At 37.1% G+C, this 20704-nt stretch overlaps 1 protein-coding gene across 2 annotated transcripts in view; it reads right to left on the bottom strand.

The window, feature by feature from the left end:
• Positions 1 to 20704, bottom strand: part of LOC145694439 (chymotrypsin inhibitor Ani s 6-like) — a 39002-nt gene that overhangs the window by 1302 nt on the left and 16996 nt on the right. Inside the window, exon 2 of one of the 2 annotated variants that reach the window (XM_081770663.1) lies at positions 5658 to 5812. The exons of the other annotated variant lie outside the window; for it this stretch is intronic. Coding sequence (XP_081626789.1) covers positions 5658 to 5766 — 109 coding nt within the window. The 5' untranslated portion in view covers positions 5767 to 5812. The remainder of the gene's footprint in view (positions 1 to 5657; positions 5813 to 20704) is intronic. 2 annotated transcript variants of the gene reach the window in all.

Raw genomic sequence — 20704 nt, 5'->3', positions numbered from 1 at the left:
GATCTTTCAAGTGCATTCATTTTCATTCATCCCCCGTCTCCCTCAGCTTAATACCCCAAACGTCGGGCGTTAAAGGATTTTATTACATTTTGCTTATCTTGTAGTGACCCTGAGCAGTGCCGGATTTACGTATAAGCTAAATAAGCTATAGCTTAGGGTCCCACGCTCTTGGGGGCCCCAAAATTAAAGAAAATTATTGAATGCACATTTCCAGAATATAAGAAAAATAATAAATAAAGGACAATCTACATATAGTAACAGTACTTCGTTTGTATAGAGTTCTATAATGTAAGTAATGAGGCCCTTCTCCTAGTCTGCTTCCTAAAATATCCGTAGTTTCTTCATTTCTGTATATAGCGTCCTACGTTCATCTGGATACCCAAAGGGCCCCATTATCTTCAGTAGCTTAGGGCCCTACCAAATCTAAATCCAGCTCTGTCACTGAGCATTCTTATTTGTTTGTTTCCCTTATATGGTCGACATAACATTTTGAGATGTATTAATTACGGTTTGAGATAACCATGGTCAAACAATCTTTTTTAAAGGAGTATTGTTTGTTACCTATTATATCCAAAAGCTAACACCTCATAAAATGTTGAGCCATCTGTGCAGTTTCAAGGAGCACAATCCAATGACATTACGAACTTTAGACGTGTACTTTAGTCTCTGAGAGTTAGAAATACAAAGAGAGCAATTAACGAAAGATCTATAAATATTATATTTAAGTTATATTTTCTCCAGTGTGCTTAAGAATCTGAATATCTTGGGAACAACAAAGAATGAAACATGGACACGTTAAAGACTTTTGTAGAAGACGCAATGGACACAAAGATGATAAATCATTTCCAAAGAATTTTTAACATTCTTTGACACTATTACGTATTACAACACGTAATTACTACACGTATTACTATATTTTCATACAAAATTTTATATTTTGTATTTTCTATGTTAATAAAGACGAGATTAATGTTCAGCATAGCAAACCATGTTCCAGAGGGCACATCTAGTATTTGAAGAGCCACATATCATTTTCGCACGGTGCTATTTCATTTATTACTATATTACAGAAGCATTATTTTCTTCTCTTCCGGGGGCGCGGGTGTCATTCTCAGAGCTCCGGAGATCAGTAATTCCCAGAAACCTCTCCGGAAATCACTGCTTTCGTCCACTTTGATTGCTGCAAGGGTAATCATAGTTTCAAAATTTAAGTTTTCTTATTGTAATTCATGATTTGAAGGCATTCTGTGAATATATATTTTAGCCATACTGCTTTCTTCGTCAAAATCTCCGTTCTATACACTTTCTCACTTCTTGATATCATGTGGATGAATAACACATTGTGACGCCATGGTAATTTGTGGAACACAAGTTCTTTTCGCGTCTGATGGAAACATATATACCTGTGTGTATATATATATATAGGTAACCCAAAAAGTTATCTTTTTTCACCAAGGAATTTTAACGATTTCGTTAATTTATTGTTCAAACAATAATGAGTTTTCTTAAAATTTATAACTTTTTTTCTCGAATAGTATATCAAAACGATTTTTTCCCTTTCTAGTAGCCATGCGTCGTTACATAGACATCCATCAGGAGATAGTTTAGTCGAAGTGAGTAATATACCTTGTATATGCCATAGCGTGATCTGTGCTTGATTTTCGTGTGATTAAGTTCGTTGTGTGCGTTGAACGGGATTTCTGTAGAAACTTTAGTGTATTTATGCAGCCATTTTCTACAACTGTAGTTGAAATGCGTGGTGCATCACTGCAGCTGCGGTTGAAATCAGTCATGACTTGCTGGGAAGAGATTAGCAGGAACTCAGTTATAGAGTAGATGTGTGTCGTGTAACTCGAGGATCATAAACTGAACATTTGAGGCGCCTACTATCAAAAGCCGAAAAATCCAATTTTTACCGAAATTGATTTATATATCGCTTGTTATATGTTTGATCTAAGGAATTTCATGGAAACAGAATTTTGTTTAAAAGCTTAATATTTCATATTAAAAAACTAATTCAAATATGGAACTTTGTACGCGTGTGTATGGAGCATCACTGACGTTTTGTGAGATTACTCGAAACTAAGGAGGATGGATGTTTCGGAGTTTGATATTGGGCGCCTCATTTAAAATATGTTACAGAAACACTCTTAGATTTGATAAATCAGTATGGGTAATCTGTTTACATACGCCGTATTAAAAGCAAATTAATAATAATAATAATAACTGAATTTGGAAATGCCGTTTTGATTCACCCTATATATGGAGGTTGAGGTTGGCCATCGACAAGTTAGCGTAACAGACCGTAACCTCATTTGCTTATGTTATTCACTATTCAGTGAAGTGCCAATGCTACATTTTCATTTAACATTTGGCGCATAAATAGTGTACAGCCCAAACGGTTCGTTCCAATTTAAAAATTCCTTCACTTTAGATTGAATAAGAATCTTACCCTATGTCAGGGGACCTTGAAACACCCGGTATATACATGGTGTATTATCGAAATGGCTTTAACATATTTAAAAGTATTCACCTTTAATTTGGATAAATTTTTGTGTGTGTTCTAACCAATTTTGAAAGCTCTTTTCTCTTAATTTATTTGTGAAAGCCAAAGAAATAATCAGGTGAGTACGGACAAATAGTCATTAATTTTACCTTTTTACTAGAAAGAAGTTCATGTTTTGTGTGCTGAGCGAGAACTAGCGTTGGTTTACGCAATTTTTTGATGGATTCTGGGAAACAAATTGTTGTAAAATAGTAAGTTTTTATAGAACCACGATTTTATAAAACTTTCTTTGCCGTGTGCGAAGAAGCAAGGAATGATGTTTTGGTATTAACCTACTTTTTCCGCATTTAAAAAAAATCACTGCCCATTGTATGGTCATTTCTCACACAAAATTATTACTTCAATTTTTACTTGTATTATTATTATTATTATTATTATTATTATTATTATTATTATTATTATTATTATTATTATTATTATTATTATTATTATATACAATGCCAATACAACCAATAATACCAAACTTTCTTATACTGTTATTATCGTTAAATAAGTGTGAAAAAATAAACTAGGTTCTCGTATTTATACTTTGAAATTACAATGGTTTTTTGAATATGATGCATACATTAAACATTTTTTTTGGATGGCAATGTTCAACGCAAAAACATTTTTTTTTTTTTTTGTCAGTTAAGGTGAGCGTTACAAATCGAGAACAAACTCAAGGGCGCCAATTTCTCTGTAATTTTTTTGGGGGGGGGGTCATTCAGATGAAGAAGGCGTATATATGAGGATTTTAAAACAAATTCCATTTAAATTATGCCAAATATTGTATGTTCATAAATACAATGACGGGACCCGCATGAGCTTTGGTGGGGGCCAAGGCCACCTCGGCCCCCCAGGATCGGCGCTTTTGCACAGACTTTCCGTTTCTTTAAATCTTTCGTCAAAATTTCATGAATCATCTTTTTGGTCGTATTTAATTCCTCCGCCATTCATTCCACACACTTGTTAAACCAACTAAATGCGAGTTTTTTTTCGCTCTGCCTGGCTTTGTATTGTTCTTCAAGAACTCACGACCGTCCCGGAATGGCGTGTACCACTCGGCACACGTATACAAGATAACCATTCATCACCATACACTTGTTTTATCATTCCCAATGTTTGTGTAAATGTGTTTTGGTGACGAGGTGATACCAGATACCCTCACGTTCCTTGCTTTTAACTTGACACGCTGATAGTAGAGACCTGCACGGGCCGAATTTTTCGGCCCGAGCCCAATCCAGCCCGAACGTACCTAGGCCCGGCCCAGCCCGGGCCTGAAAAGTTTTGAAGATTTTCGGCCCGAGCCCGGCCCGGCCCGATAATTTTTTTAAAAAATTAGCTCGAGCCCGAATCTTTCTCAGAATTTAGTACTAAATTTGACCTAACCCTCGAAACATTTTCTAAACTTTGGTTCACAACCTGACGCTTGCCTTCCGAATGGTACCATTGCCTCCTAGAACTTTGCCTGTCATCGAGAGATCAAAAACTCCATTCCCTGTAACAAAAATCTAATTTAATTGATTTTTAGCATAAAGTGAAGATTGCAATATTGTTTAGCGAGAGGCAAAACTTTCCCACCCCTTATTGTCATATTTTGGGTTCAGTGAAGATCAAGGTCAGAGCTCAATTTACCGCGCAATGCCTGCTATCCTCTATAGTGAAAGTGGAGCCGATAGGCAACACAAACTGTAAATAGCTATTGCATTCTTTGCAACATTTTTCACGGACACACTTCTTCAACGTTTGGCTTTATTCCAATTATCGTTTAACGAAAGTCAATACTTATTAAAGAATTGCAATTGATCGGCCCCAGCCCGGCCCGACCTGAAGAGAAATCAGTGTCGGCCAGGTCAAGCCCGGCCCGGCCCAAAGAAATAACAGAGTCGGCCCGTGCAGGTCTCTATCTGTTAGTCGGTTCTCATGATTGAGGTTTCGTTTTGTCGAACAGATATCCAGTTTTCCGATGATCTGTTGCTTCAATCATCTGTAAAGAGGAGCTAGTGGTAATGTGTAAAGGAAAAAGTTTCATTCTTTTCTGACATACTATGTACACCTTGTACTTCAAGCTCTTTTGATGTCACTCTATCAATAATCCAGGGAATAGCTTGTGCTCACTTCAATGGCTATTGCTCAGCAACTAACCATCATAACGATCGAAAAAGTGGCAATATGTTATATAAACCTGATCAACGGCGCCGACTTCCCAAAATTTTTGTGCGTGCATATCAATGGTGGAACGTATTATGTTTTCAGGTAGTTACGATACTTTTCAATTGATTCCCTTTTACTTAAAATCTTTCTGAACACTTTCATAAAAGACTGTGCTATGATAAAGTAAAATATGTCTGACTTAAACGCAAGAGAAATGGCTTCAAACCGGAGTTAAGCATACATTACTGTAATAAATATTCTCAACATATGTAGCCTAATAGTAACATTAAGTGTATACTTAACACAACTTACATGATGGACAATGATTGCAAGAGGCAATGATATTATCAACACGTTGCTAAAAGATATTACCATATAGATACAAATTAAAATGAAACATCTCCATAAAAGCAATTCATTTTAATGGTATTGCAAAAAAAACTAAGCAAGGATTTTGTTGTGAACATAGACAACAAAATGTGTTTCATGGTTGCCTTTGAACAAGATCATTTGAAACAGACAATTATGTTTTAGAGATTAGAAATTTTAACTTCCATCTCAATATTTTAATTGCTTATTACCTTTTGATAACTGAAAGTGAGAAACATGTATTTAATTTTGTATCTTATTAAACTAAAAATCTTGACGGAGCGCCGCACCCGCAAGATTATTTGTGTGGGTGCTGGAGTCCCGCAGCACCCACGTAATCTTCGCGCATGAACCTGCTACCTTCATCTGATGTGCTTGGAGGCCGAAGCGTGCTTCGTCTATAGGTTGGCGCGCTATTTAAAAAGATCGATTTCTTTTTGAAAATATTTCTTATTTAGCAAATCTGTTGTAAGTTTATACACAGAAACGGAAGTCACTTATTCCAATAACTGATGTACTACTCCTGTTCCTTTGTTTTTGTGTTTAATTTCAATTTTAAACCTAAAAATACTAGCAAAGATACACTTACCTAAAGGATGAACTGGGAGTGGAAAATCTGGTGGAAAAGAAGATCCAAAAACAATACACCAAGAAGAAAGGATCCCAAGACCTAAAAATATGCGAATAGTCGAAGCCATTTTGGTTGACTGTGAGTTTCGTCTTCAGGAATTGACTATTTATTTGCTGTAAGGAGAAACAATAGCCTTGCTAGGATATCACGAGTAATGGAAAATTAATTGTGTCTTCTTATCTTTATCAGAAACGGAACCTATTTAGTCATTGTATGTGTATATCTTCAAGTTCCATAATGGCATTGACTATTATTGGGAACCAAAGAACTTAAAATTAATCTTCGTGATTAAAAGATATATACAATTCGTTTCGTGAATCACTGGAACTATTTTAAAACAAACCTATTATAAACGTTTATTATTATTATTAAGTATTCTGGCTTTCGGCAGATCCTGAAACTAATAAGTATTTTTTTTTACTATATTAGATTTAAGACTGGAAATGTTTCTTCAGCTTGGACATCTAACCCCGAATTTTCCTTCTGTTTCTCAAATCATCGATCAGCTGAGTTCCTCTCCTTCCTATTCACCGCTTTCCTTCCATCTTTCCTTCTATGGCTGTAACAAGAAGACATTTTCTTCACAAAATGTGTTCAATACAACTGGCCTTCCTACCAAGGATGGTGGATAGAAGTGACCTCTTCTCTCCTATCCATTTTAAAACATCTTCGTTGGTTGCTCTCTCTGTCCATTTTACCTTCTTCATCCTCCTCCTTCACCACATTTCGAAGCTTTCTGAATATTTCTTCTCGACCTTCCGTAATGTTCAAGTCTTTCAACCATACAGTCTAATGCTCCAGATATAGCACTTGACCAACTTCTTGCTAAGTCCAATACTATGGATGTTAGTTAACCCTTGTATGCATATTCAGGGCACCTCAGGCAGGCATGTAGCTAGGAAATTCGTGAAAGGGGGTGGGGTCCGTGACATGAAATACTGTGGTCATCACAAAAGAGGCTCGATCACTATAAACTATTTTACTGGAACATATATTGGTTCGTTTAGCCAGGATTTTGTAACGGTGGGGCGGGGGGGAGTGACATGAAATTCTAAAGGCCCAGGAACTCGATCAATCTAAACTACTTTATTATCAACATATATAGGTTTGTTAGGACAATAAAATGAGGATATGTTGGCAAGTATTTTAATAACAAACTATGAAGAAATTTCGAGCAAAATAATAAAAAAAGGTTCTGAGAAAGATTCAGCGATATTTACGTCCTTCTCCTGTTTATTCAAATATAACAATTTTCCTTTCGTTATCACCTCAATTATTATAAAAAGTAGATACTGAATACTGTCTTGTAAACTATCTTCTAATATAAATAAAATAAAGAGTTTGTTTGTGTGTTTGTGTGTCTGTCTGTCTGTGTGCGGCCTGGGGACCAGACGAGTGGACAAAGAGTTACCAAATTTTGGTCAGGGGTACCTTGGCCCAGGCCCCAGATCAAGACGAAGCGTTTTTTTATTTCGAAACAGTGTGGTCTCAGGGGGGCGTTTACCGGAACCGGCTAGGGAACCAGACATATTGACTGAGTGTTACCAAATTTTAGTCACGAATACCTTGGTCCAGGCTCCAGACCAGAGTTAAAGGTTTTTGTCGAAATTCAAACCAGGGGGGTCTCAGGGGGTGTACACCTGCACATGTAAAAGTAGTAGAAAATGACCGATATGTATTTATTTATTTATTTAACAATCACCAGATACAGCTCAGAGGCCATTTTACATTGAATATCCAACAACATTAACAATGGAAAGAATTTGGAAGGTATCGGCCAGGGCCTGTTTAGTAGGTGCCATCCCGGAATTTGCCTGGTAGGACTGAGGGAAACCCTGGAAAATCTCAGTCAGGATGGTAGGCAGCGGGAATTCGAAGCCACGACCTCCCGAATACGAAGCCAACGCTCTACCACTTAAGCTATTAGTGTCGAATTCATATTTTTGCGGTCGCTGAAATCAATGGTAAAACTCCAGTCACATTAACTTCCAAATTCACGCTATTCGGCTCCGGACCGGGGGTTACCGGAGGGGGGTGAGATACCAAGACATTTAAAAGTAATCCAAAATGACCGTTATTAGTGTCAACTCCATAGTTTTCGCGGTCGCTGAGATCAATGGTGATACTCCCACAGGCGTTGACTTCCAAATACAGCCCCTGTGCGAAGCATTTGTATATTCAACTAGTTTTACAATATATGTATTCCTTTCTCTATTGAATCAAATGCTAACAGAACTTTCTTTCAACATAATTTTTTGTTTTTATTATTAAGTCGGTTCCAAATGACAGGTTAAAGGAGAAACACAAAATTGTCCTAGAAATAACATGTTTGATACTGCAAGGATGCGATGACGAAAAGTTATGATTAACAATATCCACGCTGTTACACAACGGCACTTATGCTTTCGAAAGCTTGAAATGTCCCTAACTACTAGCAGGAATTCTGACAATTTCATAACTTTTCTTGAAATTTCAAATTCCCTGACTCTTCCAGAATACATCGCTTACGTCGTCATCATATTGCAAGTAATACAAATCTCCTAATAAGAAAGAGTAAGCAAAAGCTTCCTGTAGTTTTCTTTTTAATTTTTAACGCTGATCCTTCTATTTGTCATTTCATTTTGTTTTATCCGTCCTTAATTTTTTCAATTCTGGTCTCGAAGGGGGGTGCCTGCCTCAGGCCCTGTGGAGTTTTACTTAGAAAGTAATTGCATATCTATTCAATATATAAGCCTTGTACTTTGAGTATTCTTTTATGCATTCATGAGCGGCATTAAAATATTTATTGCATTATCTGTAACACAGTAATATTTGTAAATTATTCAATGTAGCTTTGGAATATTCAAGATTACTAATAAAACTCCAACTGACCAAAGCAGTATATATATTTTAAAATTATATATTTTTGTTACAGTTTCGGCTATGTAGCAGATCCTGATTGTTTCGGATATCCTGAGATAATGTGTCTGAGGAAAACTATGTTACATAGCCGAAACTGTAACACAAATATATAATTTTAAAATATATATATTGCTTTGGTCAGTTGGAGTCTTATTAGTAGTAATATTTGACTAAATTTAGTAACCAATTAAACGTATTTGCAGAACCTGGGAGAACGAAATAATAATCATGTGCAATTTATTTGTCACACTTTTGTAAATAAAATTAGTTCTAAATGAAGATGTTATTCTTATTGTGATTGAAGATGATGTTATTATTATTTTTATTACTTGTTATTAATATTATTGTCCTTATTTGCAATTAGTCTTATTTATAGTTGCTTATTTTATGCCCAGCAGATGGCGCTGCAATATATATGCAAGCTCTTATCAGTTGTTTGTATATAAGATATTTTACATAATCTGTCAGCCAATGATAACTTATTTCCTTTGTTCGAACAATAGAAGGCGCGGTGGCTCAGTGAGCCGGTGGGTGTAGCCGAGTGGTCTGAGGCGTTAGGCTGATGATCGTGAGGTGAAGCCCATTGGGGGTTCGAGTCCCTCTGTAGTAGCAAGGGTGGAATTTTAACTGTCCTCGATGTTTCTGTGTTCGTGTCCCTGTCGTGTCTAGTAGTCCTGAAAAAGTGGTTGAAGTAGAAAATAAGTCAGGAAGGTATAAAAAAAAAGTGGTAGAGCGTTCACCCCCCGCTACTTGGTGTCACTGGTTCGATCCCAGCTCGAGCCGTATGAACTTTGCGGTGGACAAACACCGTACTCGTAGATTTTCTCGGTGTTCTCCCGTTTCCTCTCACTTTCTTCATTCCATCATTTCATTCGTTTCTTATCATCACTGTCTCCTTTAGCCTAACCGGCATAACCGTGGAACGTGAAACTCAAAGATTTCATTTCATTCCATTTTCTGTTCGAACAATTACAGCAACAGAGTTGATACAATAAAGTTTTAATATATATATTTTTCACAGTTGCTTTTATATTGTGACTAGGTGCAATTTGCAATGCCCGGTTACACTGTTGTGCAATTTGTGTTAGTTCTAAGTTTCAGCAAACATTTCATCGACGTCTGGTGGAAGATCAACTACGAAGAGAGTGTGTGAAGATGATTTTGCCTATTTTGTAAATGAGTGCCTTGATGATAGTGTATTGTCGAACAGTAGTAGTGAGAAATCTGAGGATGAAGCATCCAATAATATATTTCACAAAGGAAGTGCAAGCTATGAATATTTGGATACGTCATCACGCTCTGAAAGCACCAGTGGGAATAAAGCTAATCATGATTCATCTATTAGTAATTTCCATACACTTTTACTACAAACGATACAATTTAGGAAAAGAAAACTCCACCATCAAAGACTCCAGCATATAATATAATGAAGATTTCCCCAGGTATTTCAAATAGAGGGAAAAAAATAAGTCCGAAAGATGTGTTAGACTGTTTTATTTCAAAGTAAATTTCGGACACTATAGAAAACTAGATGAAAGAAGGGTAGCCACACTGAAACGAAAAGAGTGGAGAAATGATAGCCCGGACGAAATGAATGCTTTTCGTGGGACTTTGCGACTAGCAGGAGTAGAAAAAAAGCTGAAATGTGCCAATCAGAGAACTGTTCCTCTCTATGAAGTCAAACAAATGTTCAAAGTCATTATGTCTGTCAACATATTTGAAGATATAAAGAAAACCTTACGATTGACGACAACCGTACAAGCCAAATCCATCTTGAAAATAATAAAATGGCACGTATTCGTTTTGTTTACGAAATATTTCTGTAAAACTAAAGAAGTGGTTGTTTCGTGTGAAGAACTTACTGCAGATCAACAGCTAGTGCCATTTCGAATTAGTTGTGGGGTCGTTCAATACACACCTGGAAAATCTTGGAAGTACGTAATAAAAACATATTGATTATGCGGAGCTCAATCATCATATACCGTTGATGGTTTTGTATACAGTGTACTAACTAACTAACTAACTCTATGGCCTGTGGAACCCGGAGGTTCAATGCCGCGTTTACAAAAGATCTCCACTGACTTCTATTCTTAGCCAATTGGATCCAGTTTCTACTTTGTATTCCTATCTCTGCGAGATCCATCTTAATATTGTCCTCTCACCTGCGCCTAGGTCTTCCTAATGGTCGTTTTCCGATTGGTCTTCGAGTCAAGACTTTGAAAGCGTTTCTACTTTCTTTCATTCTAGCTACATGACCTGCCCACCTAAGCTTCCTAGACTAGACGACCCTAACAATGTTGCGTAAACCGTATAAATTATGTATTTTCTCCTTATCAAGTTTCGGACATTCCCCAGTCCCGTTCCTCTTGAGTCCGAATATTCGTCTCAGGATCTTGTTCTCAAATACTTTCAGTCTATGTTCTTCCCTCAGAGTAAGTGACCATGTTTCGCAACCATACAGAACAACACAGAGGATTATTGTTTTGTATATTTTAAACTTCAAATTTCTCGACAGAATTCTAGACGACAAGAGATTTTGAACCGAATAGTAACACGAATTCCCTGCTTATAGTCGACATTTACTTTCTTCGTGAATATGATTTTCGTTTGTTAATATTGATCCTAGATATTTGAAAACATCCACTTTATCAAAAGTATTATTTAGTATTTTAACGCATTCACAAATTGCCGTATTACGGTCCCGACGCAATTCCATGTATTAGTTTTCTCTGCATTTACTTCTAAACCCATATCCCTGCAAGCGTTTAATAAGATCTCTGTATTTCTTTCTATTGTTGTCCTATCATCCCCTATTAAATTTACATAATCAGGATATGCCATAAACTGGTGAATACCATTCAACTGTAGGTCCTGGTTGCTTTCTTTGATTTTTCTTATAGCGGATTCCAGAACAAAGTTAAATAATAATGGCGACAACACATCTCCTTGTTTCAGGACATTTTCGACGCGAAAGCTAGTGGACAAAAATTTTCCTACCCGGACTTTACTTTGGGATTCATTTAAACATATCTTAATTAATCTAATTAGCTTTCTCAGTATTCCAAGTTCTGTAAGAACGATGTATAATGTTTCTCTTCTAACCGAGTCGTACGCCTTTCTAAAATCAATAAATAGTTGATGTACCTGGGTATTGTGTTCCCACTCTCTTTCGAGTATTTGGCGAATGGTAAATATTTGGTCGATAGTTGATCGATTTCGTCTAAATCCGCACTGATAATCTCCAAAAATTTCATTTGTGTATGGGGTCAATCTTGCTAATAGAATATTTGAAAGGGTTTTATAGGATGTTGACAGAAGAGAAATGCCTCGATAATTATTACAGTCAGATGTTTTTTTATACACACGAAGAAAACCAGAAGAAACCAGTTGGAAAAAAATCTGGGAATGGATGTAGTAAAAGACCTCTGCATAACCGTTTCTGGAACTTTACGAAAAATTACTATGGATAATATATTTGATAGTGTTGATCTGGCTCAGTATATGCTACAACAACAACTTACAGTAATGGAAACACTAAGGGAAAACAAACGTGACATTCCAATTGAAATAAGAGCCTCATCTCATAGAGAAGAAGGTTCATCAATGTTCGCACTCATGCAAAATGGCATTATGGTCAGCTAAGTGCCAAAGACAAAGAATGCAGTAATTTTGATAAGCACCACGCATCATGATAAGGCAGTGGATGAGAATAGCCCAAAAATAAAGCCAATGATTATAAACTATTGCAACATAACTAAATGTGGAATTGATGTTATGGGTTAAGAAGCTATAGACTATACATGCAAAAGACATACTGAAAGATATATTATGTCTGCAAGTCTTAAAATGGGAGGCTCTTTACTAGCTGCTTTTATTTCTGTGATATAAGTGACCAGTTCAAAAAAAAAAGCTCTAAGAAATAATTCTTTATCCTGATAATTATGTTGCATTTCATCTTGTTGTTGAGCCTTACGATGTGGTCGTTCTCCGTTGTAAAGCTGTGCCAGACAATGAGGACAGTATTTCAATTCTTGCGCCACAATGCCTCATTCACTTAACTTTGGGAGCAGTTTTCCGTCGTTAAGTGTCTTAGTACACTTATTGAGTCTCTGATTTAGTTTCATTGTCATCGCGCACCTTAAATAATTTTCTGAGCTTTGTTTTTCACGCAGGAAACATTCTGTTCCTTTGGGAATTCTAACGTTTTGAAGAAAAGGAAACGAAAAAAAATGAGTTTTACGTCCCGCGATTATGCCGGTTAGGTTAAAGGAGACGGTAATGATGAGTAATGAATGAAATGGTGGAATGAAGAAAGTGGGAGGAAACGGGAAAACCCCAAGGAAACCCATGCACACGATGTTTGTCCACCACAAAGTTCAATTGGCGTGGGCTGGGATCGAACCTGGGACCCCAAGCACCAAAGGTGAACGCTCTACCACTGAGCCCGCGCGGGTCCAACGTTTTGAAGAATCTTGCTAGTTGAGCTTATCTCTGTAGAAAAAGAAGAGGTTGTTCTCTTCATAGCTCTGTTTAGTTTTGTGTTATTAAACAGTAGCCTGCAACTTTCATGATACTGAGCCTTTTTTCTCCTCAGAGGTGACTCTATTCCATCACCTTCATCGAGTCTTGCAGGATGAAACTTGATTGGCATGCAATTAATTGAATCAAACTGCGAAATATTTCTCACCAAGTTCTTGTAATCATCATCGTATTTTTATTAGCATGTGAAGATTTAAGATGTTCCTCAGCAGCAGCTTGACAAAGATAACACTTATCGCAGTCAGTGTGTCACGATTTGCTGTTAGATCCTGTATCAATCTCCATTTTCAATTTTATGCTTTAACTTTTTGGAGTTTTGCTACCTACACTGCTGATTTGAGAACTGGTTAAATCAACACTTGTGACAATTAGTCATTCAATATAACTGTCATTTACTAATCGAAAATTGTGGTTCAGAATTGCTCTCCAGTAATGTCACCAGTGTGATCCATAGTCACTTACAGTCGCTTATTTAAGAAAAGGTGCATCATTCTTTATCTAACCTAGAAAAATATGTATGGTGTTCCAGCAGTATTGTTACATGTGCAAAATTGGTCCATTTTCGTCTTTGTCTTGGCATGTGCACTGTGTGTAAGATACGAATTTCTGGAGGTATTTCCCTATATTTGGAGTACGTCATATGTCCCAGAAGACGTGGGACATGATACAAGTTTGTTATTTACACGCTCTATCACAATCTGAACCATGGATGAAGAGATTTCTTTTCATATGTGTCGACTGGGGAACATTGACACAATCGTGTTCTAGTTACGTCCTACCAAAAGGTGCACCAGATGTAATAGCAGAATGTATATACAAAGTTATTTTCCTAGTTTTCGCACGTGGGACGGTGTCACAGCAGTGGTCAGACATGTTGACATTTGTCTATTAGCTACATGTTGATATCAACACACACATTGGTCACACTTCAATATCGATCATGAGATCCCACTACTGACATTCCTTTAGTTTACCCAGTTTCTTAGTGAGTACCCTTGCACAATTTCAACTTGGCCTCAGTTGTTGCATCCTTATTGGTATGCAACCGTGCAGATCATATTACATTGGATTGGTGAAATATTATTGGTGAATTGGCAATTGCTTTCATGTTCTTGATACTATTCCTTACATTTCCGACGCTTTGAACTCACGTTTACTGAGTATGAATGCATTTCTGGGCATTTTTCGTTACGTGTTTCTAGACATGTGAATCTTCCTGCTTCATCCGTTGTGCTCTACCGACACTCCAGAAGTCTTTCTAGAATATTTGAGTACAAATTCGCTACACTTAATACTCAGAACGTCACTGTTGGCCAGCACCCGTACCTGGCGATTATGCAATTACACACAACTGATAGGAAGGTATCGGCCATTTTGTATTTGTTCCAGATATCGACTTAATACAAACGAATTATTGTTACCTGGTAAAAATCCTATCAACTCATATCAATTTATACCAATTTTCATTTGGCAGATTATCCGGGACTCCCTCTGGGGAACATGTAAAATTCAATACAGCAGATACGACCTCTTCAGTGAATATTTTACCCGCCCTCTTTACATTGGATAGTTTCCGAAATACTGGAGTCCGAAAGTCATTTTCCCACGCTTTCGGCAACCTTGTAGATCCGAAACTATGTCCGATAGCCGAAAGTTTAAGAGAATTTTTTTCTTGTCTCAGTGGCAGGAGTCACCTCCCAAGAGTTGTAACACTTATTTTGCAACACCCGAATAGATAGATATATTGAGCTCCTCCGTGGCTAAGCGGTTAGCGTACGCGCTTTTGGCGTGGAAGGGCCGGGTTCGATTCCCGGCTTGAGCTCATGTGGTTCGGATTCCACGTTAATCAGTAGTTCCACGTCTCATATAGCCTCCCTGCTGCTGAACGGGACGTTAAACTCATAATCAACTCAACTCAACAAGATAGATAGATAGATAGATAGATAGATAGAGATATACAGTGGCATGTTAAGGGGGCTATCGGGCTCAAGGCCTCCAGTTTTTTTTTTTTTTTTATTTTATTTTTTTTTTTTTTATTTTTCGCACTTCACGTACAACAATAATCCTTCTTACCATTTCTAAGAATTTCGTTGACTTTCATTTTCTTTTGTTCTTTGTTCAGAAATAATATTTGTACATGTCATATTTCATTCCATGTAAGAACTACGTTCTTTTCTCTGTCGTTTTTCATTCATTCTACTCTTCTGTTTCTTTTTCTTAGTTGTTTTACGTTTTTTCTTTCTCCTATCATACTTTCAACCATTGTTAGTTGTGATTAATTCGGCCGTTGTCAGTAACACCAAAACTAAGACTAGCTGATAAGTGAAACTGATGTTCCACACCAACTTGCACGGATATCCATATAACGGGACTTTAGCTATTATTGCAAAAAAAAATACATTGTTTGGTTATAAAGAAAAATAAGTGTTTAAATTAAAGAAAATCAAGAGGGGGGCAATAAGTAGCCCCGTAAATGAGGTAGACCGAGAGGGTACTTCATTTTTCTTCTATGAATAGAAAATATGTTTCGATTCACTGTTAAATTTTTGTGTGTATCATATCACATAAGATTCATCAATCTGCAATTCTTGCCATTAAAACTTCAATCAGTATATCTCAGCTTCAACTTGTCTCAACATTTTCTTCCAGGTACAAACGTGCACTGATAAAGCTGAATATTTCATTTAAAAAAAATTAAATCAGATAAGTTGAAATGCGATTACAAATATGCAACGTATGTTGGCAGAAGCTTCATTACAGATTTGTCTGGGAGGTAAGATCCTCTACCGAAGTACTATTTTTACGTGTTTTCCTAGTAAATTAGTTACTTAAAAGAAAGCGGTTTTGCTAAACACAATAGTTTAAGTCAGTTCCTCATACACATCACAGATGCCTAAAGGCATTTTTAAAAAATAAATTTGATTCAAATGTGCTCATAGTTATTGGTGCACCACCCCTCAGAAAATCCTGGATCCGGTCCTGGTGAGAAGAGTAAACTGTCAGATATACCCAGAATTAAACGGCGTGACAAATATCTTGGCATTTGAAGGCGGCCCTCCAAGTTTCATTTAAATGCCGCTAGCAAATGAGAGGCGTGCAATATTGCCACGTTTATTTTGTACAATTCACTTCAGTCTATCTTTTGCCACGTGATTGCGCTGTAGTTCGTCTGCTTAGCCATAGCCATACCCCTTTACCACTTGGCAACGTCGCGTCAGAGCTTGCCTTTTACTCGTTTAGCTAAAATGCCAAGATGTTTGTCACAGGCTTTAATACCCCCCCAAGTCAGCTCGGCGTCTTTGCCCTTAGGTACCTGAATTTTCTTCAGCGTGTAGCCTCTTACCTCAAATTTGAGCCTTAGCTTCTGTCCCTCGCACGGCAAGAACATATTTATTTATCATTTTTAAAAGAAAAATAATTAACTACTTTTCCCTTTACAATGATAAGAATGTATGGCGGCCGACTTGTTAAATGAGTTCAAAACTTTATTTCAAATGCTTCATCCCATTTTTTGCTGATCATGAGACTGATGATCTTAAAATCATGTTTATATGTTGAGAATGAAAATAGAAGTTACGCCCTTCTCCTGTGGAACGCAGAACTTCCAGAAACTGTGGCATATGCCAACCTGTTTTGAATAAGCAGTTTGTGTACCAACTTTCATATTCCTAGTATTTCTCTATTTTAAAGGATTTTGAGATAAAAAATGGAATGAAATCTTTAAGTTTTACGTCCCACAGTTATGCCGGTGTCACAGGGATTTTTTACCCCTGGAAACTTTTACCCCCTGGAAAATTTTACCCCCTGGAAATCTTTACCCCCTTGTCGGTTTCTGGTAACTTCAAAGGAAAAGTCAAATGTCACATTAAAAATTCATATAATTGAATGTTATCTCTCAGTGTATGCACTCACTTTGGTCAAGATGGCTTTAAATCCGAAGATTTGGTAGGGGGGTAAAAATTTCCTAGGAAATTATTACCTCTCTGTCGGTTATTGGTTACTTCAAAGACAAACTCAAATGTTATATTACAAATTGATACCACTCTGTAGTATCTCTTAACAGACACAGTCACTTTAGCCAAGATGGCTTTATATCCGAAGATTTGGTAGGGGGGTAAAAATTTCCTAGGAAATTATTACCTCCCTGTCGGCTATTGATTACTTCAAAGACAAACTCAAATGTTATATTATAAATTGATACCACTCTGTAGTATCTCTTAACAAACACAGTCACTTTAGCCAAAATGGCTTTATATACGAAGATTTGGTAGGGGGGTAAAATTTTCCTAGGAAATTATTACCTCCCTGTCGGCTATTGATTACTTCAAAGACAAACTCAAATGTTATATTACAAATTGATACCACTCTCTAGTATCTCTTAACAGACACAGTCACTTTAGCCAAAATGGCTTTAAATTAGAAGATTTGGTAGGGGGGTAAAAATTTCCTAGGAAATTATTACCTCCCTGTCGGCTATTGATTACTTCAAAGACAAACTCAAATGTTATATTATAAATTGATACCACTCTGTAGTATCTCTTAACAAACACAGTCACTTTAGCCAAAATGGCTTTATATACGAAGATTTGGTAGGGGGGTAAAATTTTCCTAGGAAATTATTACCTCCCTGTCGGCTATTGATTACTTCAAAGACAAACTCAAATGTTATATTACAAATTGATACCACTCTCTAGTATCTCTTAACAGACACAGTCACTTTAGCCAAAATGGCTTTAAATTAGAAGATTTGGTAGGGGGGTAAAAATTTCCTAGGAAATTATTACCTCCCTGTCGGCTATTGATTACTTCAAAGACAAACTCAAATGTTATATTACAAATTGATACCACTCTGTAGTATCTCTTAACAAACACAGTCACTTTAGCCAAGATGGCTTTATATCCGAAGATTTGGTAGGGGGTAAAAATTTCCTAGGAAATTATTACCTCCCTGTCGGCTATTGATTACTTCAAAGACTCAAATGTTATATTACAAATTGATACCACTCTGTAGTATCTCTTAACAAACACAGTCACTTTAGCCAAGATGGCTTTAAATCCGAAGATTTGGTAGGGGGGTAAAAATTTCCTAGGAAATTATTACCTCCCTGTCGGCTATTGATTACTTCAAAGACAAACTCAAATGTTACATTATAAATTGATACCACTCTGTAGTATCTCTTAACAAACACAGTCACTTTAGCCAAAATGGCTTTAAATCCGAAGATTTGGTAGGGGGGTAAAAATTTCCTAGGAAATTATTACCTCCCTGTCGGCTATTGATTACTTCAAAGACAAACTCAAACGTTATATTACAAATTGATACCACTCTGTAGTATCTCTTAACAGACACAGTCACTTTAGCCAAAATGGCTTTAAATCCGAAGATTTGGTAGGGGGGTAAAAATTTCCTAGGAAATTATTACCTCCCTGTCGGCTATTGATTACTTCAAAGACAAACTGAAATGTTATATTACAAATTGATACCACTCTGTAGTATCTCTTAACAGACAGAGTCACTTTAGCCAAAATGGCTTTAAATCCGAAGATTTGGTAGGGGGGTAAAAATTTCCAAGGAAATTATTACCTCCCTGTCGGCTATTGATTACTTCAAAGACGAACTCAAATGTTATATTACAAATTGATACCACTCTGTAGTATCTCTTAACAGACACAGTCACTTTAGCCAAGATGGCTTTAAATGCGAAGATTTGGTAGGGGGGTAAAAATTTCCTAGGAAATTATTACTTCCCTGTCGGCTATTGATTACTTCAAAGACAAACATAAATGTTATATTATAAATTGATACCTCTCTGTAGTATCTCTTAAGAGACACAGTCACTTCAGCCAAGATGGCTTTAAATGCGAAGATTCGGTAGGGGGTAAAAATTTTCTTGGAAATTATTACGTCCCTGTCGGCTATTGGTTACTTCAAAGACAATCTCAAATGTTGCATTATAAATTGGTACCACTCCATAGAATCTATTAACAGACATACTCACTTTGGGTAAGATGGCTTTAAATTCGAAGATTTGGTAGGGGTGGTAAAAATATCCTAGGAAATTATACCCACATGTCGGTTTTTGATTACTCCAAAGTAGTGCTCTCAAACGCGTCTCGGGTCGGGTTACAGGTCTGGTCGGATCAGGTCAAATCAGGTCGGTTTGTGGGGTGGGGTCAGTCGGGTCAGCAAGGGTCGCGTTGTCGGGTTAGTCTACTCGGGTCGAGTCAGTCGGGTCAGCTCGGGTCGGGTTGGGCAATCGGTCAAGTCGGATCGGGTTATCGGGTCGGGTCAGTCGGGTCAGCTTGGGTCGGGTTGTCGGATCGGGTCAATCGGGTCAGTTCACTTTGGTCAACTGAGTTTAGGTTGAGCTTAAACTCGGCTGGAGTCGAAAACTGCTGTTTTTTACTAGCTGCCTAATTGAAAATAGCAATTTTCTATTGATTTTATAGAAACCATAAATCTATTTTGAACACTTGAAGCTAGTACTTTTATGGTAAATGCTTATTTTTGTACTTGTGTGTACTTTAATTTTTAAATGTGGAAGATTGATTTTACCAATCGACTGTAATATTAATATCTACGCCAATATGGAATCTGGATTTAGAACAAAACTAGAAGTTGTTTAAGTTAGGCCAAAAGAAAGATTGGATATGGACGACCAAGCCCAAGCAGGGCTGCGGTGGCTCAGTGGTAGAGAATTCATCTCTGGTGCATAGTGTCCATGGTTCGATCCCAGCTTGTGCTAAGTAGGCTTTGGGGTGGAGAAACGCCGTGTAGTGGGTTTTCTCGGGGTTCTCCTGTTTCCTCCCACTTTCTTCATTCCACCGTTTCATTCATTTCTCATGGTCACCATATCCCTTAGCCTCGGTGCAGAATCGAGGGACCTTAAACTGAATATTTCATTTTATTTCACCAAGCCCAAGGACATCGATACAAGATAAAGATTGGATATGCAAGACAAATTGCATAGTAATCTTGCTCTTGGCCTTCTTTTGGTGATCACCAAGTAGCGATGAGCGTATTTTCTTGCTTTCCGTATAGTATGAAAGACCATAAACAAAATCACACTTGGTCTTCATTTGTACCGATGAGGCGAGCATTCTTGGCTCTTGTATAGCATGAAAGACCACCAAGACTACGAAATGCAGGACCAATACTTGACTGCAAGACAAAGAATAAGACGCAGTATTGATGACCAAGACCCAGGGAGCGAATCGTTTGAATTTTATTTGTTGGGCTGAAAGTGATGAAATAAAATTAGTACTTTATAATTAAATATCATACTGTATTTTTAAATTTTAAATTACAAAATTCATTTTATGTATCTTCTTACGTGCAACTATATATACTGTAAAATACATTTTAATTACCGAGAAAGAAAAATCAAAGTGGCACGGGTCCCGGAATCATAAGAACCTATTTTGGAATGAAACTTGAAGGGTTGGAAAAAATCACAGGTGTTCTCCTGTTTCCTCAACCCTTATCATTGTAGTTAAACGATTTCCTTTTGTCTCCGCCAAGAGACTCTTGCTACTGCATTCCGAGAAGACCCCCTGCCGTCCGA

Source organism: Thermobia domestica, chromosome 9 (genome assembly GCF_964235325.1).
Source record: "Thermobia domestica chromosome 9, izTheDome1.hap1.1, whole genome shotgun sequence".
In the NCBI taxonomy this organism is placed as follows: Eukaryota; Metazoa; Arthropoda; class Insecta; order Zygentoma; family Lepismatidae; genus Thermobia; species Thermobia domestica.
Note: the sequence above shows the minus strand (reverse complement) of the source record. Positions and strands in the feature narration are given on the sequence as shown.